The following is a 24,615-nucleotide window of genomic DNA, read 5'->3' as shown; positions in this document are numbered from 1 at the left end:
CAACAAATGAAAACAAGTCAAAGGACGTACTCCACATTCGCTCATGCATTCAACATTGTGCAAATAATGTGAATGAAGTTTAACACGTAGCAGGCTTTCGCGACCAATATCAACCATAATAGAGGTTTTTGGGTTAGATCACGTAAATATATAAATTTGTCGTTAAAACCTGCCACCACCCGACACAGCCAACTAGTAAGAGTTGTCACGTAAACAGAACGTGGCCAATTGGTTACTAGTACAGCACACCGGTGTGTTGGAGAGCCAAGCCACAACATTTACAATCTGAGTACGACGTTTCGCCAGTAATTACAACTAGCTTCATCAGGCGACAGACAGATTTATGGAGAAGTCTGTTTCGTTCCTAATATAGAGGCGTAGATGTGGTGACCACTCTTCTGAACACCAAAACCAAATCAAAGAAGAGCATTGAAACTGCCCAAGTAATTAAAACGATCAAAATGCCGTACATTGCGGGAGTAACTGATAAACTCGCCAGACGTTTGGAAAAACAAAACATCCGAGTCAGATTTGGCACCGTACATAAAATACAGAAATTAATATCTGGTACAAAAGATGCATTACCGAAGCTATCAACAGAAGGTGTGTACAGGATTAACTGCACGAGTGGTAAATCTTATTATGTTGGGCAAACAGGACGAATGATCAGCACGAGACTAAAAAGAACATCAGAGAAATATGAAATACTCCCAAATACAACTGTCAGCAGTAGCAGAACACACGTGCCAACAAGGACACTCAATTTATTTTGATAATGTTGAAGTTTTGAGCAAAACTAGCTAGTACTGGCAACGACTAATTATAGAATCTATTTAAATTGAAAGAAATCCAAATAACTTTAACCGTTCGGATAGCTACCGCCTTAGTGCTGCGTGGAAACGAATTATCAAATAAAACATTATTTAAATGCATGCCTACAAAGGGCAGCATACTTCAATAATGTAAGGATATTTTATTAAACACAATAGACAGGAAGGACAAGTTCAAAGGGCTCGCATCATGCACATGTATAATGTACGTTGCCTCAGTAATTTCTCCCCCACATTGTGCAAGAGCGCAGAAGGGTCGTCAATACATCTACGCCTTTAAATTAGGACTTCTCCACAAATCTGGCTGTCGCCTGATGAAGCTAGTTGTAATTACTGGCAAAACGTCGTACTCAGATTGTAAATGTTGTGGCTTGGCTCTCCAACACACCGGTGTGCTGTACTAGTGACGAATTGGCCACGTTCTGTTTACGTGACAACCCTTACTAGTTGGCTGTGTCGGGTTGTGGCGGGTTTTAACGACACATTTATATATTTACGCGATCTACTCCAAAAACCTCTATTATGAATGTAAATGAAGTTATACTTGCTAATACCATTGTCATTGCATTTTGAGATGTCCATCGATAGAATCTACATAAATCCACATTACAAAGTGGCTTGAGAAGTATCAGCTTATATGTACATTGTCATTTGTGATTTTATTTCTGACAGATTTTATATTGGGGGAAAAGCACAAGTTTAATGATAAAGTATGTGTAATTATTCCGACGTGTTGTGCTATCTCATTATTTCACAAATTGCACTGCTTTCATATTTGGAGTTGTTAGGTTTTAATTGGTGTCATCTGCACAGGCCATCAAACTATTCACTTGAGAATATCATAACGTATATAATAGGCAGGACGTGTCCCATGATTTGCCAGAGCTGAGGCAGGATATTTGAAGTATCGTAAAGTGGGTGGGTACGTTTATCTAAACACTCTAAGGTAAGTCCATCTACCTCGTCAGTACATTTACATGTTTCACATTTGCACGGATTAACCTTTACTAGATAAATAATGATCACTACGTCAAAATGTTTTTCAGTGCTTATAGAATCAGTTTATGTTGAAAGGTTCAAACACTAAATTGTTACAATAAAAATCCCCCATCATCATCCACGGTCAATCGACTGCTCTGTGGAGGCCTCTTCAAGCCATTCCACCACTCGCAATCCCACAATGCAACAAACCATCCAGGATGCCCTGTTTGACCTATTTCATTCATTGGTTGCAACTCCATTATTATTCTTGTTAGTATTCTACTGATTTGCACACAATAGATCACTGCATCATCCTTGAGCTTCTCCATGGCCTAAGCATCTCCAAAGACGATGGAGGTATCTCTGGCACACCTCTCTCTGAGCTGCTCCAATCTTTCGAACCACTCCTCCTACGTTTTAATTTCACGAACTGTCTCTTGTCTTCCTCTCGGAACTCCTCTGCTATGCTGTCCGACGAGGCTCCACTCTCGGCCCCCGATCTACTCAATATATCTCCTCCCTCTTGGCAAATCATCTCCAGTTTTAATGTCCACTATGAGTTATATGTTGATGACACCCAACACTGCATCTCCACTGTCTCTATGAACCAAGCTTCACTGCCTACTCTATCATTTTGCCTGGGCATGGTCTCATCTTAGATTGGTTCTAACTACTACAGGATAAATGCTGTCAAAATGGAAGTCCTCCTTTACTTCATAATAACACATTAACCTCCAATAACGTCTCCAAATAGTATGCAACACGTTGGAGTTGTCACTCATCCGAGGTTCTCGTTTTCTTCCCACATCTTAGCTCTGTAGAACTCACTCCTACATGAGGGTGACATCTCCTGTAACTGCCACCGCCTTATCCCAACTACAAATGTGACCCTCACCCATACCTTCATCGCATTTTGAATAAAACATTCGGCTGCCAGATTCCTCACCCGGACCAGTAAAAATGGCAACACCACCCCCATACCCAAATCCCTCTGATGGCTCTCATTCCAATGCCAGATCAATTTCAAGATCCTTCATGGACTCGCCTCTGCCCGACTCTCCCCTCTCATCTCACTGTATCATCCTCCGTGCATTCTCGGACGTTTCTCGTCTCGTCTCACGCTACTCCCCTCCACGCACTCTTCGCTCCAAAAAACACGATTTTCTGCTGAAATCTCTAATGAATGACCTTCACTCAGTGAATGACCTTCACTCAGTGGAAGGTCACTCATTCTCCTCTGCTGCCCACAGTCTAGAATTCCCTTCCCCCATCCATCGGTGCTGTTGACTCCCTGCCCATGTCAAGCCCAGAACCTTGCTCTTCTCCTCCATGACTGACTGCCTCTATCTAAAAAGCAGTCTACAATTCTAAAAAAAATGCAGAATCATTTAGCCGCAATGTAAATCAAATTTGTATTGTTGTCAAAAATGTATTGGTCTTACGAATTTATGCTGATCACATTCACCCAAAAAAAATAACAAATTTCGTTATTGTTTAGAGATTATATATTTGCACGTACATATTTGGCAATAATTAATGTGTTGTTGGAGTGCATTTCTCATTGTTTTCCGACTTAACAAAATAATACCAATGATTACGTTATAGAAATGTTTGTATACGTGTTATTACATGTTTGCTTTGTGTTAACTGACACTGGATGCAATTGCAAACCAGGTGTTCGATCTTTCGAATGTATGTAAGTAAAATATCTTAACTAAAAAAATGCAATGCAAGCTGATACAGAGCCAATATAGATTCTCCAATAAATCAGTAAATAACGTGATAACCTTTAAAGATTAGTTATATCACAGTGCCTGCGTTTATAAAAAGTGAATGTTTATATGTGTGACAGGATGCAGCCTCAATCAATACACTTTTAGTAATCAGCAGACAAACCGATCCGTGAGAAATTGATCAAAGTTCCAGAAAGCTGCACCCTGCAATCACCGACCAGGCAGCTCTGTGGCAGAGTGAACAGCTCGCCATTGGAAGGTGAGGAGCTCACATCTTGGTTGGGGTTAGACTCAGTCCGTCATCCCTCTGAAGTTGAGGAAACGAGTACAACTTTGTTGGGAAGTCATCAGTGGTTGTCCTATGAATATATTAGCCCCTGCCATAGGAATGTGGAGTTTCTAGAGCTGGTGCGAACGACATCACCGACCTCGACCTGCCGTTTCGAGAACATCTTACTCAGAATTATCAAACAATTATTTCTCTTCACCCAGAATCAAGGCAAGGATATCAACCTCATCACTAGCATCACTGTCATCGGACAGATTCAAATACAGATTATCGGAATGAAATGGTAAGAGACAATAAGATTATGTAAGGAGCCTATAAGTAAAATATGAAAGTCTATGTACTCACATGGTGAAGTAACTACTAATGAACACACTTTATTTTGTTATAAGGTATCAGAACAATTGCTCAGAATGTACCAAGGATGTATTGCATGTGATAGATTCTATAGATTCTCAACCCTAGAGAATCTACAGCAGAGGTTCCAACCTGTGTTATGGGTACTGTTAATGAATGCGGTCACATGAATTCATATCTTTTACGTAAAAAGGTAAAAACCTGGAAGTTTGTGGATAATAATGCAAATGTTGTTAATATGTTTCATTTTGCGTTTCAGATTTTTTTGTATACATTGAAGATGAATATATGGCTTACAAAACATATGTAACATTGAGCGGGTACAGTGATAGACAGTTGAACGTGGAGCCATAGCAAATGCAATTAAATACCCGAATTGTTATTTTTTATTTTATTTTAATTGTCAGCAGTTGAAATTAATTCATTATATTGCCCAGTAAAATTTAACACTACAATACTTTAGTGCATTACGTGATACAACACCAAGTCAATTTGTTAGTTGCAGAAAAAGTGTAGACTTTGTTAATAATTCTGAAATGAACAGCACATTGATCAAATGTATCATCACGTATTACAATTTAAATTGTACTACACCACATTTATCCTATACACACGGTTTAGTGGTGCAAGGAGTTTTATTATTTTTTATTATTTCAACAATATTAGGCAATATGCTTGTCATCGCTTCTATAATGTATTTTAAGCAATTGCAGAGCCACACCAACAGTCTAACGTTATCGTTGGCCGCAGCAGACCTGCTGGTCGGCTTGGTTGTCATGCCCTTTAGCATGATGCGCACAGTGCATAGCTGCTGGTTTTATGGGGCATTATTCTGCAAGCTACATTGCTCATTGGATTACATTTTCTCCACCGTATCCATCCTCCACCTCAGCTGCGTAGCGTTTGATCGTTACATTGCAATATGCGACCCACTGCATTACACTTCAAGAGTAACCAACAATACCGTGGCGTTCATGTTAATTATTTGCTGGACTTGTCCATTGGTATACTTTGCTCCGTTCTTATTGGGCTGGAACATCATTGGCATAGAGGAAATGGTACAGAGTCGCATCTGTGCAGATACCTGTGCCATCGTCAAGAATGTATGGTTTGCCTATGTGGACACATGCTGCGCGTTTATAACTCCAATGGCAATAATGATAACGACGTATGCCAAGATCTATCGGGTGGCACGCAGACAGGCACGGCAAGTCAGCGCTGCCAGTGTCGCCCTGCAGTTGAACGGGCACGAGAGGCAGCACCAGTGGGCCCTCATGAAGCGGGAGCACAACGCCACCAAGACCCTGGGTATCATCATGGGCGGCTTTCTGTTTTTTTGGTTACCAAATTTCGTAGCGAGTTTAATTGATCCAGTTAATGATTTTCAGACAGATCCTCTGGTTTGGAATATTGTAGTGTGGCTTGGCTACATTAATTCTACGATAAACCCGCTTTTGTATGCGTCATTTAATCGCCCGTTCAGAAAAGCTTTTAAAATCATGTTTAGCTTGGAAATTACACATTTAAGTACAAGAAACAAAGATTTAGACTGACATTGTGTTAAATATTGCTACTTCATGTGAACGAGGTTCCGTTGTGTTTGTACACATTTAAGTCGAATATAATCTGTCAACCCGACTTTAGTCTCATCCATGCTGTGTACGATCACCACACTGCAACACACAACACTGCTGCTTCTGCGTCTCGTCATATATATCTATCCACTTTGCAATTTCCTTCCATTGCCTCTTTTCCCAAGCTCTTATAAACTCGCATAATTCAAGAAACATGTCAACTGTCATCTATTATAACTTTGATAGTGATGTGTGTTGCTGGTCGCTTGACGCTCGGGGCCTGTTCTCAGCAACGGTGTTAAAAATATATTTTAAATTGGTCTTTGAGAAGAGATGCTGGATGGTCCTCATCGAGGTCACACAATTATGCGTTCCTTAAATGTTTATAAATGTCAAATAAATGTGAACATTTTACTGTTTTCAACGGAATTCACAAATTCTTCGCACACGAAGTCAAAGCTCATGATTTTAAAATGGTAAAGCATAAATACTCCTGCTTCCCATAGTTGTCCCTCCACATAAAAATAAAACATCCTATCCGCTATAAGACCCTCTGGGAGTGCATCATTTCAACAGGATTAGTTTAACACAAGCATACTCTAAAGATGAGTTTTGACATTGTCATGAATAAAGTCAGGCTTGCTTGAACTTGTATACGGGTCAAACATTTGTTGTGACATCACGCACGTCGGTCACGGTGACGTGGTGAAAGCAGTCAAGATTAAGGGCCACAGAGGCCTGAATAAGTATGTGAACATGAGTATGAGCGAAGGGTAACACTACTGTGCTGTATATGAATGTCGGTACGGACACGGATTGCATCGGCCACAAGTCGCATTGGAATGGGAGGATCGCGAAAGGCAGTCGGACCAACTGGGTGAGTCACGGCGATCTTAAACGGAGATCCCAAGGCTGAGGTCTTAGAGATCTCCTGCTGGTGTTTGTGTGTTAATCACGCCCCTTCTCAAATGAAGATCCCATAACAATATTAGAGGCTGCAGTGCAGTACACAAGACCTATAAGGTAACACGAGTTCACCGATCGGCTGGCCTGATGATATTGAGAGGGGGTTTTGTTTCACGCCACTCACACCAAGATAACTCAATCATAATGCATTTCCTATGCCAATATCGCCCTCGATAAAGTAGGCGGACTCAATGTTTGTCTTATAGAGATTTGCGAACATGAACATAATGTCATTCATTCTGTCGCTGATTCATCCTGTCCTGTTGCAGCGCCCTAAGAAGTGTAATCAACGTTTCCCGGGATGAGCAATGACCCAGCTCAGTTTCTCTCCCAGTCTCATTCCGGGACTCTACTGCAGAGTTCGCTCCCCGACCTTCCACTCTGCCCCGCGTGTCGCTGCTGTCCGCCGCAAATAACTCGCCTCTGGGATTGGGCCACGCAGGACAGCAGAGTGGAGGCTATTTCCCTCACAGGGGCCCTCTTTTAACACGAGCTTTAGGTGCGCCCTACATCTTCACTAAACCATAACTCCTAAGTAATATTGGTTCTTTCGGTAATGTCACGTAGATAATAAATAAATAAGCCGTTTTTATTTTGTATTTTATATCTACGTGACTTTACAGAAAGAACCAAGAATATGAATTCCTGCAGTCAAGAAAGTTTTAAGTCAAAACATAACTCCTAAGCTCAGACAATCCAGTACATGGCTACATGTTGCCATCGCGTGGCTATATTCAGTACTACAGCTTCTACAACTGCATGCCTCTTTAACTGCATGTGCCATACGTCGATAGTGATTGACACTGAGCAGATTAAAGGTATTGCGATTTCTTGTACCCTATGACTAACCCGACATGTACTCGATATCCATTGTGACAGGATTTCTCCAAAACTCTGGCTGTCGCCTGATGATGCTAGTTGTAATTACTGGCGAAACGTCGTACTCGAATTGTAAATGTTGTGGTTTTATTCTCCAAGACACTGGTTAGTGCTGTACCAGTAACGAATTGGCACGTTTCGTTAACGTGACGAACCTCACTAATTGGCTGTTGGGTGCTGGCGGGTTGAACGACACATTCACATGAACGTAATCCAACCCAAACACCTCTGATGGACATTCAGGTTATAAAATACACGACCCAACCATAACCAAGCAGCTTCTGTCTGATGGGATAGAAAGAGGGGCTAGAGGGGCGCGGCACGGGCTAGAGGAGGACGTGGAGCGGAGTCGACTTGCCGATCTTCTTTCGTGCGGCTGCTGGTGTAGATGTCGAGCAACGACTTCACATGCAGGTGGGCAAGCCAGATAACCGTGTCCGGAGTAGGGGAGTGTGTCATCGCTGTGATGTCTCCTTCGTATTTGTGAATCGGCATCGTGTCATTGTACGTTGTACGGTCTGTTCTGGAGGACCAGTCACATTATTACTGGAGAGTTTTTAAGTTTACGGTGGACATAGCCTCCACGTCAGTGCAGTCCTTTCCGTGCCTGTGGTGAGTTCATTTATAGCGGGCGTCCAAGTTGGTTAGTTCATTCAGCAGGCAGAGAGACACAGAGACAGGGTGAGTAGATAAGTGGGTAAGTGAATAGGTATGTTAGTGGGTGAATCTTTTAAAGCCACTTTAAGGATGGTGTTTCCTCAGACCCCCCCTAGATGCACCAAGGACCCACACTGGACCCCCAGGACCCACCCCGGATCCATCACGGACCCACAGCAGTTGTCATGCCACTCACTCCTGTGTACATATGGCAACATTGATCACAACCACAGGTATCTGTGGCTATCTTCTTGGTTCTTTCGGTAAAGTCACGTAGAAGGGAAATAATAAAATAATACAAATAAAACATAACAAAATTAATATATTATTTTATTGTTTTATTTTTATTATTTTATTATTTCCCTTCTACGTCACTTTACCGAAATAACCAAGAAGATGAATCCCTGCAGTCACGAAAGCTTTCAATCGAAATTTATCTGTGGCTGGCCTGTGAGTAGAGGCGACTGACGGAGACAACAGCCCTACGGGAGTGTGTGTGCTTGCAGGGCCTTGCTGTGGGCTGGCACTGCCACACGCACACGTGGTGGCTGCCCGGACCTCTTGTGCCTCTTCATAGTCTGCCTTCACGAAACGGAATCTGGTCCCGAGAGCGCCTCGGTTCACCAACGTGAAGGTCCTCCTTATTATGGTCTCTCCGACCACGTGGGTGTCAAAGTCAATCTTGGACCTGTCCACCGTCACCTGCACAATACACGCACGCAGTGCCATCGCCGGTATCAGTGCCTGCTGGCAGCGGACACCACGTCTATCACCGTCATCCCTTCAGCCCGTGCTGGCTCATAGATCCCCATCAGCCACGGTCTTCCCTTAGCAGAGCCTTGCGCTGTACTCACGTCACATTTCTTCGTTGTGCACTGCACTGGCACTGTGAAGGGTCCGCTCTGAGCTGCAAACTGCAGCTCTCCATTCAGGTCCTCGTTTTTCTGTTCGAGAGAGGCAATCGTTTGTAACATTTCATGGACCAGTTTGGCGTAGGCTGAAAATACTTTCCCACCATCGTCATTAACAAACACTGCCTCATAGATGGAAAATAAAGTCAGGCAGTGTTTGTTATTGACCATGGTGGTGAAGTATTTCAGTGTGTGCTCCATCATTTGTGACTTTATAATGGTCCAATATAAATGCACCAACATTATATTATGAAAAGAACAGCCCAACTGATGTCTTTGTTGAAAACAGCACTAATTATGGAATAGGAGCCTTTGTTCATTAAATCTTTTAATCAGTGACAAGTAATGAACGCACTGCATAGGATTCACCGTGATTCTAATTACTATAAATTACAAATGTGTGTAATCTGAATAGAGTAACATGACTCACTGAAAATAACAACAGGGTCTTGGCCATGACTAACAATAATTAAAAGTCTAAACATTTCAGCCAGCTGGCTTCCTTTCTTGAAGAACTTTCAACTGACTGGTCTTGTTTTTGGAAGAATGCCAATTGGCCAAAACATCTATTTTTCCTCCCAGCGAACGGTAAATATGGGCTTGTTCTGCCAGCTGAATGAGCATGCAAACAAAGCCCCCCTTGGTGCCTGGTCCCTGTGGTCGGAGTCGTTCTCCCCAGGTGAAGGGACGCTCCACCAACAACCCGTGAGAGCGAGGATGACTCACGGAGCGATGGACACGCCGAGAGCCGACTGCTCCTGCACTCCGTCAGAAGCCCTCCCCGTGTGGCTGCTGGCACTCACTGTCCCCTCGAAGGTCACCATCAGCTCAAAGGACATTCCTGCAGATATCTGTCCCGGAGGCTTGAACCTGGCGGGGCACACGTTACACGTATTGCACGGCATCCAGTCCGGTTTGAAATATTCAGCAGGGTTGTGTATTATTCTTGAAATTAGCATCTCATTCCACCTGAAGACGGAAGCTTGTGTTGCCTCCAAAACGTCGTGATTTTTATTTTATTTTACTTTTATTAATTGTATTTAAATTTTTTTACCTACGTGACTTTACCGGAAAAACCTAAGAATATGAATCCTTGCAGTCACGAAAGCTTCAAATCTAGAATTAGCATGTCATTGTTTTCTTGCTTGATCAGATTTACTTACATAACACTGCCTGCTAGCATCGGATTTGCGATTTAGACTTAAACGGCAGCTCTCCTTTGCACCCAAGCTTCCCTTGCACAGTAAACGTGCAGTCTCGATGAGCCACCTATCTCGTGTCGTCCTCATAATGGAGGGTCGATGCGCAAGGCAGCTGCTCTCCACGTGTTACATCTTCACTGTCTCTCGCGGACAGTTCCATCCTATTGGTCACATTCTCCCACCGACTCTTCCCTTCCTTTTCCCCTCTTTTTTCCCCTTTCATTTTGCTTTGTAGAATCATCTTGGTCACATCTCCCTTCAACATCGTATCATCAGAATTCCCAGTAATGATTAAACACTGATGAGCTCCCACCCGGTTGTAATTAAAAGTAACTGCCAGGAATGGAGAGGACGGCCAGGCTGTGACGGCTGCATTCACACTGAGAGCGTGAACACAGGCACAGCGCTCTCTCGACCTCTCCGCACTGGAAGGTGCCTCTGGCTTTACGAACCGCACACTGACGTAGTCCTCCAGATGTTCGCTCATGCCCTTGTAGCGGCAGAAGTTGCTGGTGTAGGACACATTGGTGAGAACCGCTTTCAACTTGTATATTTTACCAACATCAAAGTTCTGGGAAGACAGCAACATAAGAATAGTGTTTAATACAGAAAATAGTCACGTGCTAATATTATCTATCTGTTATGCTTGACCAGAGTCATACCTCTAAATGATTACATCGCTTGTTTACCCAGGAAAGCTTAACCGAGTCCCAAGACTCTTTTTCAGGAGGGTCCTGCTAAGTTATCGCAGGAGGGGGCAATGCTGCTACGTGTAATCCAAATTTAATCATTTGCAGGTAATGTCTTAGCATCGGGATGTTGCTGCTCAAAAGCACACGTAACATAGGGTTATATACTTCTGCAGTAAATAAGTACATCGGACTTAAAGCTTTTGTGACTGCAAGAATTCAAACATTATTATTATATCTATCTATGTGGCTTTACCGAAAAACCCAAAGAATAAGTACATCCGACTTACATGAAGAACAGGTAGAAAAATACTGCTGCCATTAATAGTAAATACTGTATTTTTAAATAACAAATAATGAGCCAACATTTGAGCAATCGCCCTTCATAACAGAAATAAGTAAGAAGGCAAATAACTGTGGCTTGTGTTTAAGAAACAAGGCATTGCACAGTTTCAAAGCAGGCAAACAAGGCTACAAACAGGCCGCGATATGTATAGTTTAAAGCACTCACCTAAGCGTGTGTGGAAAATAAAATACGTATCACGGGCTGGGTAAGCAAGCATCAATCACCCTTCACTGCGCACCGCGAGTGCCAACAGCAGAGCCGAGCCACCGTTGTGGCTTGATTAGGACCTGGCAAATGCTGTGTGTGGCAAGGCCAGCAGGTGTCCTGCACAGTGTCACTGGGATGTCCACCTTGAAGGCTATGACGTTGGGCTTGCTGGAAAAGGAGCGGCCCTGAACCGTCAGCCCCAGTCTGCGTTGGCCCTTTGGCTTTTCCTTCAGCACGGGGCCTCCTCCCTCTGCTTCACTGGGTCCGAACGGACGGGTTTTCATGTCCTGACCAGTGGCCTGCTCACAAGCGAGAGTAAATGTTGCAATAAATTATTAAAAGAGGTCTAAATAAATTAGCATTACAATAAAGGTAGAAATTACACGAGCTTTTGCAAGTTGTGCACGAAAAGAAAAAGCCTATGACATTATCCCGCTATATCACTTAATTTCCACTTTAAATATTTTAATGCTCAAAATGTTACGAATGAAGGTTGACCGATGGTGCGTGTGCTCTGTTAGTCTTTTCCAACCTGTCACGGACTTCTCGCTGTGGTACTTCGGGATGCCAAAGCCGACTGTTACTCACGCGTGCGTTCGTCACCAACGAGACTCACGGAATCCCGCGTTGTGCTCTGCGTCTTCCTGTTGGAGCCCACCGAGACAGACAAAACCTCTTCCTAGGGAGAGCGACACCTTGACACCTGATGTGTTGCATGGCAACGTAGACCATCGCGCTTGTAAACAAGAGCGAGGATCTACCAACGGCGATGCTCGTCAGACGACGCCGAGCGCTCTGGCGAGGTGGGCCACGCGGCGCCTGGGGGACGCCGCGTGGCTCCCAAGGCCCTCCTCCTCCTCCTCACGTGCTGGTGGCGTCCGCGCTTGCCGCATTTGTTGCTGCGTTATCTGCTGCTCCCTGCGGAGCTCCTGCTCCCTCAGCCGGCTCCCTCGCAGCTCCTCTCTGGCAACACAGCAGCAGCAGCAGCGGTAAGCTGGGACATCCTCACTCACACGCCACGGTTCCACTACGACCACAGCAGCTACAGCGCCTAAATCCTCCAGGTCATCGTTAAAGCACGACTCTACACGCAGTCGCTTGGCAATATTGACTAAGTGATCTTACTATGCGACTCCATGGAGTGAAACTAATACAGCTACAACTGCCGCGTCTCGCTGCAGCAGCAGCTGCTGTGTAAGGCTGCAGCTCCTGATTTGGAGCTTTCGTGACTGCATGAATTACTTTTTGGTTCTTTCGGTAAAGTAACGTAGAAAGAAAATAAATTAAATTATAGAATACGACGTTTCGATTGCAACACAAGCAATCATCATCAGGAAAGCTCCAAATCAAGTTTAAACCACCTCTACGGGGAGGATTTAAGCGATTTCTCTCTCTCTGTGTCTCTGTATTGTCTCTCTCTGCTTGTGTCTGTGTGTCTCCGTGTCTGTGTCTTGTCTCTTTCTCAAATTTCACACTTAACTTCTAATTTAGCAATCTTTGGAAGAACGTAATCAACCAGGCTATGCATTAATTGTGTGTTGATCGACTCTCTGTGTTGCATTGCATTACTTTCCCAAATTGCATCAAGTTTGTTTTATTAAGTTTATTTTCTCTCTCTCTCTGTGTCTCTGTGTTGTCTCTCTGGTATTTCCCGCAGTCAGGAAAGCTCCAAATCTCTCATTGACATGCTGATTTCTCTACCCCCCCTCTCTCTCTCTGCCGCCCTCTCTCTCTCTATTTAAGGCCTCGACACAGAGGCGTTGTTTATCTGTGTCTATGTTGTGTGTCCCTCTCTGTGTCTCTGCGTTGTCTCTCTGCTTATGTGTCTGTCTGTGTGTCTCCATGTCTGTGTTTTGTCTCTCTCAAATTTAGCAATCTTTGGAAGAACGTAATCAACCAGGTAAGGTGCTGACTGTTATGTTAGCCGACTCTCTGTGTTGTATTGCATTACATTTCTAAGTTTACTAGGTTTTTTTCCTCATTCATTCGTACCTGATGATGATTGCTTGTGTTGTAAAATCGAAACGTCGTATTCTATTATTTAATTTATTTTCTTTCTACGTTACTTTACCGAAAGAACCAAAGAGTTATTGCTGCAGCTCCTCTCCATAACAATGGAGTCCTGGTAGTGCCGGCAGCTCCTCGCGAACGCTCCACCAGTCAAACTACGACAGCGCCCCTCACCTTAACAGCAATACAATCCTGCAGCTGCCAGTAAAACCAAGTTCAGTGTGTGGTGGTTCTGCATGGCACCGTGATCTGCATGATGGTCGAAGAGTCTTGCAAAGTATCGAGACACATTTGGAGTTAGAGGTGACTACACAGACAATGATGTGTGTGTGATCTACTGGTAGAACAACATGACATGCTCGCTTGTATACAATGTAAGAACAACACGTAGGTAATGGATAATAAATAATCAGACAGCAGTCTGCTTCTCCATATAAAAAATATATATAGCATGTCGATCAGTCACCCAATGGGTCTTCTGGATAAATTTGCTGCAATGAAACAGCCACAGTGTTGGTCGAAGATCTTGCCTGTGTAATGTGAGGTTATATCCGGGTCGTTGACGGATTACAACTCGTCACGATGATTGGCTCTGCCGGTCCTGGTCCATAGCCAATGGGGGGAAGCCTAGGGGCGTGGCCCTGACGTAATGGAAAGGTGACAGCTGTAAGGATTGGTTCTGCTGGCTTTGGCCACAGCCAATGGGGAGATGAGTCAGGGGCGTGGTCCCGGGAGCCTACGAGGGAGCCTGGAAGATTCCATAGAGGCTAACCAGGATTGGTGGAAACGTACCACGTGACCCGGGTATTAAATAGGGGTGGAGATGAACGACACGTGGTCAGAACGGGAACGGAGGAAGGGGCCACACATGAGCAGGGCTCTGGGTTGCCACGTGGCAGTGCGTCTCTCTATCTATCCCTCTCACGCTGCTGACAGGAAAGCTGTAATGCAAGTTGAATAAAAGACCGGATTCCAGAAGTCGCCTCAACGACCTTTATTGCACCTGTAACATTAGGTAGCAGAGCAGCATTTGTTTAGCAGGCCACTCTCTGCTGATGCAACTTGCAGTTAAAACTGGAAATATGAAAATCAAGAAGATGGAAACCTAATGCTTGTGCATAGCCAGTTCGTACGAAGCGTATGTGTAGTAGGATACGTTATCAGCACACACATCTTAACGCGCGAGCAAAAGATGCAAACGGTCTTCCCACACAGCATTGCGTAACAATGGCTTATTCGAGTGGAGGGTTCATTTGTAGAGTTCAGTGACGGATTGACTTGCCTGGAGTCTAATTCCTGGCTGAGAGCCCAAGTATCTCCTTCCATCTCAGCAGCGCTGTGCTCGGTTTCCCAGGCTGAGAGCCACACACACAACAGCGCCCATTCATTGCCTGAGCAACACCAGCAATGGGAGCTTCATCATCGTCACCTCTTGGCAGATATATTTTAGACTTTTACCTGTGTAGTGTGCGAATTCACACACTAGGAGGCACTCTCTCTTTTATTCCGGCATTCACAGCCTTAGGGCATAACCACACACCGGGTCGGGACAGCCAACACGCTGCCAGACCCACAGCTTGCAGAGGGCGAAGATCACAACGACGACAGCACGAGGAGTTCCACTCCAGCTCGCTGTGCCCCGACCGTGAGTCGGAGGTCGCCTTACATCCTGCCCAGCGCGGCCAGGCTCCCCTCTGGATCCCCCAGGCGGCTCCGTGCCTTGCCCACCGGTGCAGCTGTTAGAACGGGCTGCCACCACTACTATTGCCTACCAGTCTCCCAGCGGCACGCGATACAGTGACTCATCAATGTCACGACACCTGTATCCTGGAGATTGAAAACTATATATTTGGTGAAGAGAAAAATAGCGCAGAACTAAACACCATACATTTCATACACATGCTTTATAGGATTCTAAACGTTATTTCATGCAGAAGATTAGTTATCTGTTTGCATAGGTTCACTGTATAGTATAGGTGTTATACTTTAAACACAGTGGAGTGTTCACTATGCTCAGTCCATTATACAAGATTGAGCTTAAAGTCGAGACATGTCCAATTGGGATCACTGAATGGTGTCCAGGTCGACTGTTGATCATCAGCCAAGGGTGGACACCACATTCATATGTCAGTTCAGTTGATGACGTGTTTGCTGTTATATCAGAACATCAGGAAGGTTACAAACGAGAAAGGGGCATTTTCAGAGTAAATAAGGCACTCCGGTCACTCGCTCAGCAAGGGTCTATCCCCTCCTCCTCATCTCTCTTCTATTGCTGACTTCACTCTCTGTCTGTCTTTGTGTCTATATCCGTGTTACCGCTGCCTTGTGGGTAAGTCTGGGAAGACAAAGGCTAGGGGAGTACACCCTGAGATTAAAGCAACGTGCTGGTGGCGCGCGAAACATCGGTCCTCCGATAGACTGGAGCTCCGGCAGCCTCCTACAACTGTGGAAGGGTGCCAGTCGTCTTGGGATTTCCCTTTGCCACTGGATTCCACCATCTCGCAATGAAGAAGTGCTGTTGGGACTTGCGCACCCCCAAAGGCACTCTACGTTTACTCTTTGCACAGGTTTCCACTTCTGCCTCTGTAAATCCAGCATCTGGAAAAAATGTACAAAAGTCTAGCGGCGTTGGGTGGTGTGGCGATGGGAGCAGGTACGAACATACCGGGAGCTCCTCGTCAGACCCCTGCATGCCAGCGGCACAGGGTATTTGGTTGCTAGCAGCTGGGACTGAGTGGCAGCTGCTCTCGGCAGACCCCTGTGAGATCCGCACTGCCCACCTCAAATGGGGAGGGGCCTAGGAAAGGTGGCCTAAACATTGCCAACTCAAACTTACCTGGATAGGTAACCGCACCTATCGGGTTGTTCCAGTCTGCCGTGCAAGAAACCATGAGAAAATAATCTCCCTCTAACTGGCAACGTGGAATGTAAGAACCCTATAGGACGCTGACTGGGACCCCATCGAAGAACTGCCCAAGTTGCAGCAGAACTTAAGCAATATAACATTGGCATTGCTGTACTTAGTGAAACCAGACTCCTGGACGAAGGCTCTCTGAAGGAGGAAGACCAGGGTTATACCTTCTTCTGGAAGGAATACCCCCAAGGAGGACAACATCTACATGGTGTGCGATTTGCAATTAAAAACAGCCTCCAACCCAATCCCACAGAGACACTGACTGGCATAAGTGAGAGACTCATTACGATACGCATCTCGCTGGCAAAGAAGCGCTATGCCACACTTATCAGTGCCTATGCACCGACTTTACCATCAGAGAGCGAGGTTGAGGATTGCTTCTATAAAGCACTAGATGAGGCCCTCCGTCGCATCCCCAGCAATGATAAGATAGTTTTGCTGGGTGACTTCAATGCTAGAGTGGGAAAGGACAACCAATTGTGGAGTGGAGTTATTGGTAGGCATGGCGTTGGGCAAGCTAACGCAAATGGCGTGAAGTTATTGACCCTTTGCGCTGAACATGACTTGACCATCACGAACACCCTCTTTCAACTACAAGACAAATGTAAGACATCCTGGATGCACCCACGTTCCAAACATGGGCACTTAATAGATTACATCATTGTGTGACGTTCCAATATCTAAGACATCTTACTCACCCGTGCAATGAGAGGTGCTGAGTGCTGGACAGAACAGAGACTTATCACGACCAAATTACAGGTGAGAGTACGCCCTCCTATCCGCCTCTAGAAGTCAGGAAAAAACTACTTGACTGTGCCCGGCTCGGAAATACGGTGGTACGGAACGACCTTTGATGCTCTCTGGCTGAGAAATTGGAAGACGTTGAGCCTCTCCTAAGCGCAGAGGATCTTATTGATGGAAAATTATCCTCTATCAGCTAAAGGCTCTATGAGGCAACAGCCGACTCCATCGGCCACAAGGACAGAAGACACCAGGATTGGTTCGATGAAAACTCTGCACCAATAAGTACCTTACTCAAAGATATGCACAAAGCTCACAGTGCTACAATCAACAATCCCACATCAGACACATTTTGGCAGCGATGGCGAGCATTAAGGAGGGATGTTTAGCCTACATTGCGAGGCCAGGAGTCCGAGCCCTTCAGGGTGCGCACCGGCGTATGCCAGGGATGCATCCTGGCTCCGGTAAACTTAAACATCTTCCTGCTTTGTGTCACCACGCTACTGCACACAATGAGATTGAGGACAGTGGTGTTACAGTGGAATTCAGGCGGGATGGCAACTTTGAGCAGCCACGAATAACATCCAAGCCTGTCTTCTCGAGCTGCACTATGCTGATGACTGCACGCTCCTGGCGCACACACCAGAGGCAGAGTGCAGAGGGTATTTGGTTTATTCCTCCACGCTGGCAAGATGTCTTTAAAGAGGTGGAAATACAGTACAAGTTCCCCGATATCAGTTGCTTGTGAGTGATGCCATTGCTCTGGTAGGGAGTGATGCGGTCAATGATTTCGTGAGTTCGGAAGTGGAGGGCAAATACTCCTTGGTGGGTCTCTAATAGAGCTCCGTCTCGTGGATGCCCCGACTGCCATTGGCATTTTCAACGAATATTTATTTGTAACCTAGAAGTGTTTTGATATTCTTATTAAGGAAGTGTTAAACTCACATCGCTTTGGGACAGTGTCGGTACATTTCTACACATCTTTTTGTCATGTCTTCTTTAGCTGTTTATGCAATGGCACCTCAGTGTATTATTTACACTCCAGCACCATAATCGATGTTCCCTGTCCCACTGGCTTGTACTCACACATGCCCATCGTGGCACATGTTCAGTATTTTCCTTCCGACACAACCTTTGATTTTTAAATAAATGCCTCCAACTCTTGTGCCACTTGTGGGGTTCTTATATTATTGGTTGACTGGCATTCTTGCACATTATATATTTTATGACATTTTAAGTACATGTTGTTGTTTTTAAAAGTGTTCTGAATGGGGTCGTATAAATGCTTTTGTAGCAATTAGGCCTGTGTGTGTTTCCCCCAGGCGTGCTATTAAGAGGCCCCGCTTGTGGAGCTGCATTGTGCGCAAAAAAACACGTGAACGTGGCCGCACCGACTCTCTACAGAAGCCGGTCGTGCGCCGTGCGAGGAGTTCTCGTTTCGCGCGCGCACTGCGTTTCCAGACACAGCGTGCGATTGTTGCTGCTGCAGCGCGCCGGTCTGCGCCGCCGGAGCGGAGCTTGCAGTCGTGCTTGCCGTCCACTATTCGATTAAGAGGGCTTCTTTTTCCACGTAACTTCTTGCCAATTTCCTTCCCCTTGGAACAATCGGAGCAGAGTGATTTCTGAAAAGACCATTATGCAAGGCGCATGTGTGAAGCAAAGCAATGAGCAGTGCACTCTCTCGAATGGGCCCTATGTGGCGCGGCCATGCCATCCGTGCGCACGGCCAGCTGACTGACCGATCTCCAGTGTCATGCTGCAAGTGCCGCCACGCGTCTCCTAGCTGGAAAGGCTCGGCAAAGCGAAAAACGAAGCCCATCACTCCCGATGTCACCACAACCTACAAACCGGCTCACAGTCTCCTTCGCTTCTCTTGCCACTGCCACTTCCCCCCCTACAAAGAAAGGAATGTATGCTGGGTTGTGGTAGTTCGAGCAGCACATGATGGGATAATCGCCAGGGGTAATACAAATTAATTGAGAGTCTGTCAGGGAAAACATAAACTGGGTCTGCGATGCAGCATGGGACTGTGCCATGGTGGTATGGACATCCCATGAGGATATGCAGCTTTGAAATGTGATTTTGACATGAATGCTAGCATATTTTATTTGGGTCTTTTCCCCCAATTGCCGTCCGCATCACGTCATGAGATGAATCATCTATTCGGAACCCTCACAGAGCAGTGAGCTCTTTTGTGTTCAAGAATGGTCCATGGAAGCAGATATCTCAGACCTACCTCTGAATCTCTTCAAAGTGATCTCTGTTCCAAACAGTCGGGGGCAGCATTTTCCCACTCATCCTTTTTAATTTGGTAACAGGTGTACCTGTCATATAAACACTGGAATCTCAATTTTCTCCGCTGGTTCAGGAGCACGAGTGTAACTGAGTACTGCCCAAGGTAATGAATGTATCGGGGGCACTATGCATATACACAGGGGTACTCTTCAAAGGTGAAACCTTCGTGTTGTCATAAACGAGATCTCCCACCTGTTCCCAATACCTGGTGCACCATCTAGCTCTCAGTATGGAGCAGTTTGGTAAGAACCCGATGTCCACACCACCTGGGAAGGACACCTGCCAAATGTTTTTGGTAAAATGCTTTGGTCTAAACGATTCGAGAGACAATATTTATGTCATGGTTTGTAGTGATTCAAAATATATATATCTATAACCGTCAACCGAAGAAAGCCAAGCGTGTATGTGTGCACGCATACGTTCGCGCAGCAATTATTTAAGTGCAGGGACTCCGTCTTGTTTTGATAATATAATTGGTGGTGTGCGGGAAGCTTTCCAGGGCCTGGCCGACCATGTTGGATGCCAGGCGCCACCACGCCATCGTCTCTCCCCAAGAGCCAGCGTCCCAGCGTGTGGCCTCATTATTTCACGTCTTATTTTAGTGGCAGGCTCAAAGGGGACATGGCAAAGGCACGTTTTTTTCTACTCCAAAATCTTTTATAAAAATTGTGCGTGTACTTTATTTATTTTAAACTCCTGTGTATTATTTACATTCCCTGCACTTGCATATTGTTTCAGCCCCAGGTCTACGTCGAGAGGAAATGGAGCTCAACTAGTCGAAATTAGGTGGTTTATCAAATGTTTGCCACTATAAGACGTTTCATTTGTAATGTATTTTTAAAAAGATCTTTGTTTATGTATGTCAAGGTTGCTGAACACAGGCCCAAAAAAACCGCACAATAAAATGTGTGATCAGAGTTAACGTGTTTCTAGAATTGTACAAGGTTACCATTACGAGAAGAGCTTGCGAAAATCGACGATGAGAAGGAATTACAAAGTGGAGAAGGCCGAGAGAAGCAAGGAGAGAAGTGTTGTCACCCGCAGTGTGGTGGTGAGTGAGTGGGTGAGCGAGTAGGTGACTGCTTGTCTTGTGACTCCAGTATCGTGGTTGAGTGGAAAGGTGTTATTGTCACCTGCAGTATGGTGGTGAGTGCGTCGTTTGCAGTGTTGTGGTTGAGTGCTGTATTCAGTTCTTACCTCGTTAAATAAGTTTGACTTAACTTTTCCGAAGTGGTTTTCATAGCCAATCAATATCTGGCCTGCTAAAAATGCCCCTTGACCTCCTCGCAGTCCTGCAGAGCCGCTATCTGGCAAGCCACCACCTCCAGGAAACCAAATCCTGTTGGGTTGAAGCAGCAGCCTTCCACTCAGGCTGTCCGAAAATAGCATTACCTCTGACACAGTTTTTATTTTAAAATTGCATAAACATTTAAATGTATTTGAATTCGTTTTTCGATCATTTGAGTCATGGGCGGTCGTACCTGATTGCAACAGCAGAACAAGCCGCTAATATTAGCGCGGGTAAAGTGATCCATCCACTTGCTCCCAGATCAAGGCGGAAGAAGCGCTGCTGCTGTTGCGCCGGACCTCGTCGCCACGGCGAGCCACGGCGGCGGCGGGCCCATGACACTGATACGCGCGGCGGTCGCGGTCTGAGATTCCACGGCTGAGACACCGCGGTGGTGGCGGGCAGCAGCAGCAGCAGCGCCACTGGAACTTGGCAGGGGGAGTCGTCTTTTCCGTTCGCGAGTCTCCACGCTGTCAATAACGCAGCGCACCCGAGCCAAGCACCATCACTCAAGGTCTCTTGATTGCGGGGACTCCTGGTAAGGGAACAGCTTGCCTGTCACCTGTCACATGAGCAGCAGTCGCTGCTTTGTTAAGACCAGCCCAAAGTGGTTCTTTGGGCTGCCCAAAGTGGTTCTTTGGGCTGCTCTGGATATTTTCTGGATCGCCACTCGGCCAGCTTGAAGGAGTGATTATTGGTGTAAGGCGCTACCACAAGTGTACAAGGTATGTCTACCCATGACTATAATGATTTAAGTGCTGTGCTTGAGGACAGTTGGCAACTCTAAGCACCATTCGCGCAGTATCAGGACAACATAAGGTGAGATGGATATGGCTAAGTGCTGAAATAATTCCCGGAACGGCGTTCCGCTGTCCGGTTCTGGGACGCATTTCAACGAGGAATACGTTGACTGAAAGCTGTATAAGTGTGTGACTTACAGTCAGAAATAACTGGGAGCCAAGTAGATTGGAATCGGATTGCACCGAGCCCTCAAAATACATAATGGTGGGTGAGCGATGTCGTGCCATATAATGTTGAGGTTCACGGGAATGAGAACGCCACTCGTCCACCAGACGAGGTCGCACGGTGATGTGTGGCTTGGAGTGCATTCATTAATCTGTGCGCAGGTCGAGGGGCTATTGTCGGCGGTTTTACCAAAGCTTTACGTAGAATAACCTTAGTTTATACACAGCTTAGTACTGTATATTTAACATACAGCAGAAATGCAGTGAGGTGTTGACAGTGTGTCCCTGGAGAACGGCGGGCCGCGTGCCCATCACACAGATACTTTACAGCGGTTACATAAAGCTATGACGTAATGCTGCAGAACATTTGCATTGCTAATCGACCGACGTAGCAGCTCATACACGACGGGAACTTCGGTCGCCGAAGCGGCAATGGGCACATCGGTTCGGTCAAGGTCAATAGGTCATGACGGCCACTACCATTGATGTATCTACGCCTCTCAACTTCAAGATCCTGAAGCTGTTACAAAGTTGACAGGCCCACTCTTACCTATAGCCTGACCCACCCTTGTCATCGTTAAATCTCCGACACTTTCGTGGTATGTTCTAAATGAAGAGGCGGGGTGATGTCCTTGTGATTTACAATGGAATACTGTGACATTATATACCGACAAGTCTAAATGCGATCGCATCTCAAGAAGCTCGATAGAAACAGTGGGGATGTTTATTTATAGGTAAATACACCGATAAATAACCTTTCTTTTCCATCGGCAGACGGAAAAGAAAGGTTTTGAGCCAGGACTAGAACTGAGGCGAGGAGGACATGGAAGTTCAGTGAGGTGAGAGGGGGGAGGTAAGAGAGTGTGTGGAGGGGACGTGGCTTTGCACGTAGCCTGTCATCCAGCACTGTGAAGTCAGCAAGGATTGGTGTATCGGACACATTACTCAATATTGCGAGAGTCCATTCCCGTGGGCATCGAGATGCAATACTCTGGATCGCCAGCAGAATGCAGTACAGCAAAGTGCGGATGTCCGTCGCTTCTGTATGAGATAAAGTGTTGCCCACTCGCATGCGTGGGTTTCCTTCGCGTGCTGCGTTTCATTTATGTATAGACACTCACTACCTGGCTGAAAACATCGTAATGTATGGAGAACTGCAGAAAAAATGAGTTGTACCAGATCACCGGTTGGCTACATAAGGGTACAGAAATGCAATTTGCATGAGCGATGCAATAAAAATAATCATAATTTTTTTTAAATATGAGAAGTAGGAGAGTTCACAGAGGGGAGTAGAGTGAGATGAGAGGGGAGATGTAGGGAGGGACGAGTCCATCAGGGATCTTGAAGGTGGTGAGCGTGATTTTTAAATTGGATTGGGTTGGGAGCCAGTGGAGGGATCAAGTTGTTGGGTGATGTGATCTGTAATACAGATCTGTTTATACTTCTTATCCACGACCTGTCGTCAGAGAAACGTGTCTCACCGGTACTCTTTGTTAGTGCTTGGGCAGTGACTGGGTGGGCACTATCGCACCACGGCACCCTGTAAGGGTAATTGGTTAAAAGTCTTGACTCGCCATCTCCATGGATTGTTGTCTGAGTAAATGGTACACAATTTATGTTAGACATTTAATAATTGATGAATGTACATTTGTTCTAGCAGTATTGTTTTGGTTTTTGCAAACCACGTACACACAAATAATACAATTAGGCTAACGGAGCAAAGGAGGCAGCGTAAATGAGTCGGAATGAATGAGATACCATGCACAGGTGATGATCGAACCCAGGCAAAAACAATTGCCAAATACATATAACCACAACTGGCACTCGTGCGAGTTAATTGCCTCCGTCTACACGGTGTTTAGCTACGGCAGCGTTCATATGAGGCTGGCACACCGCATCAGGTATACTTCTATGACTCTGGATACTACGGCTAGTTACACGTCACCTCCTCCAGTCTACGAGCGTTCTGGGATATATCAGGTAAGAAATGAATCCCTGGCTGTAGAGCTCTGAATCTCAACTGATAGTGCTACGACTCAATTATCCTGCCCTGGTGATGCAGCGGCTGCTAGTGCGGCAATTGCTGCGCACAAGCTGTGCGCCCGCCTGTTGACAGCGTCGAGTACCGTGCTGTGGAGAAGGCACTTACTCTTAGTTCTTTCGGTAAAGTCACGTAGGTAAAAAAATGAAATTAAAATTAATAAAAAATAAAATAATGATGTTTATTATTTTTTATAAATTTTATTAATTTTAATTTCATTTTTTTTTACCTACGTGACTTTACCGAAAGAACTAAGAGTATAAATCCTTGCAGTCACGAAAGCTTCAAATCGAGAAGGCACTTGTTTGTTCGTGTCCGCTTGCTGTGGCGAAGGAATTCCGAGCGGCGAAACGTTCAAGAGCTCAGATTGTCCTCGTGCAATGCCACCACTGCCTCCCAGCAACAACTCTTGAGCCCACTTTTAAGACCCACGTCTTTGATGTACACCACGATAACGGTTCCCTTATAATCGCACACAGATGCCGTCGGATTGGACCTTTGATGATGCTGAATGTGTTTACTGGTCTGGTTTATACTCGGAAGGGATGGCTCGTTTTGCCACAGCACTCATGAAAGGAACAGACCGATCGTCCCGATGCTTTCCTGGATAAATAACAGACATCACTATTCTTAATAATACTTTTTTTAACACTTGTATCTGGCCAGCTGGCAATCGGAAGGCTGCGAGTTCAAATCCTCGTCGGGGGGTTGACCCAACTCAGTATATCTCCAGTCGTTAACAT

At 45.5% G+C, this 24,615-nt stretch overlaps 3 protein-coding genes across 3 annotated transcripts in view; 2 read left to right on the top strand and 1 right to left on the bottom strand.

The window, feature by feature from the left end:
* Positions 1-4,054: 4,054 nt before the first annotated feature.
* On the top strand, positions 4,055-6,218 carry LOC133352336 (trace amine-associated receptor 4-like). Its single transcript, XM_061567930.1, has 2 exons — positions 4,055-4,116; positions 4,447-6,218. The coding sequence occupies exon 2, from the start codon at positions 4,724-4,726 to the stop codon at positions 5,738-5,740; it is 1,017 nt and encodes a 338-aa protein (XP_061423914.1). The 5' UTR covers positions 4,055-4,116; positions 4,447-4,723; the 3' UTR covers positions 5,741-6,218.
* A 2,456-nt stretch (positions 6,219-8,674) lies between these two features.
* On the bottom strand, positions 8,675-12,404 carry LOC133352514 (cilia- and flagella-associated protein 74-like). Its single transcript, XM_061568202.1, has 6 exons — positions 12,151-12,404; positions 11,762-11,917; positions 10,829-10,947; positions 9,901-10,044; positions 9,118-9,207; positions 8,675-8,965 (listed from the first exon to the last, which is right to left on the bottom strand). The coding sequence occupies exons 2-5, from the start codon at positions 11,900-11,902 to the stop codon at positions 9,192-9,194; spliced, it is 420 nt and encodes a 139-aa protein (XP_061424186.1). The 5' UTR covers positions 11,903-11,917; positions 12,151-12,404; the 3' UTR covers positions 8,675-8,965; positions 9,118-9,191.
* An 8,892-nt stretch (positions 12,405-21,296) lies between these two features.
* Positions 21,297-24,615, top strand: part of LOC133352476 (chloride channel protein 2-like) — a 113,041-nt gene continuing 109,722 nt past the window's right edge. The window contains exon 1 of the mRNA XM_061568144.1: positions 21,297-21,404. The gene's annotated coding sequence lies outside the window, so the exon portion shown is untranslated. The remainder of the gene's footprint in view (positions 21,405-24,615) is intronic.

Source organism: Lethenteron reissneri, chromosome 40 (assembly GCF_015708825.2).
Source record: "Lethenteron reissneri isolate LAM-NWPU_2019-01 chromosome 40, ASM1570882v1, whole genome shotgun sequence".
Classification (NCBI taxonomy): Eukaryota; Metazoa; Chordata; class Hyperoartia; order Petromyzontiformes; family Petromyzontidae; genus Lethenteron; species Lethenteron reissneri.
This window is presented reverse-complemented; position numbering and strand designations above follow the sequence as displayed.

Excerpts from the sequence above, each read along its gene's own strand:
- LOC133352514 (XM_061568202.1), bottom strand. The coding sequence starts at position 11,902 with ATGAAAACCCGTCCGTTCGGACCCAGTGAAGCAGAGGGAGGAGGCCCC. Across the intron at positions 10,948-11,761 it reads CCAACGTCATAGCCTTCAAG|AACTTTGATGTTGGTAAAAT; the intron begins GTGGACATCCCA and ends CTGTCTTCCCAG. Across the intron at positions 10,045-10,828 it reads GAGGACTACGTCAGTGTGCG|GTTCAAGCCTCCGGGACAGA; the intron begins GTTCGTAAAGCC and ends GTGCCCCGCCAG.
- LOC133352336 (XM_061567930.1), top strand. The coding sequence starts at position 4,724 with ATGAACAGCACATTGATCAAATGTATCATCACGTATTACAATTTAAAT.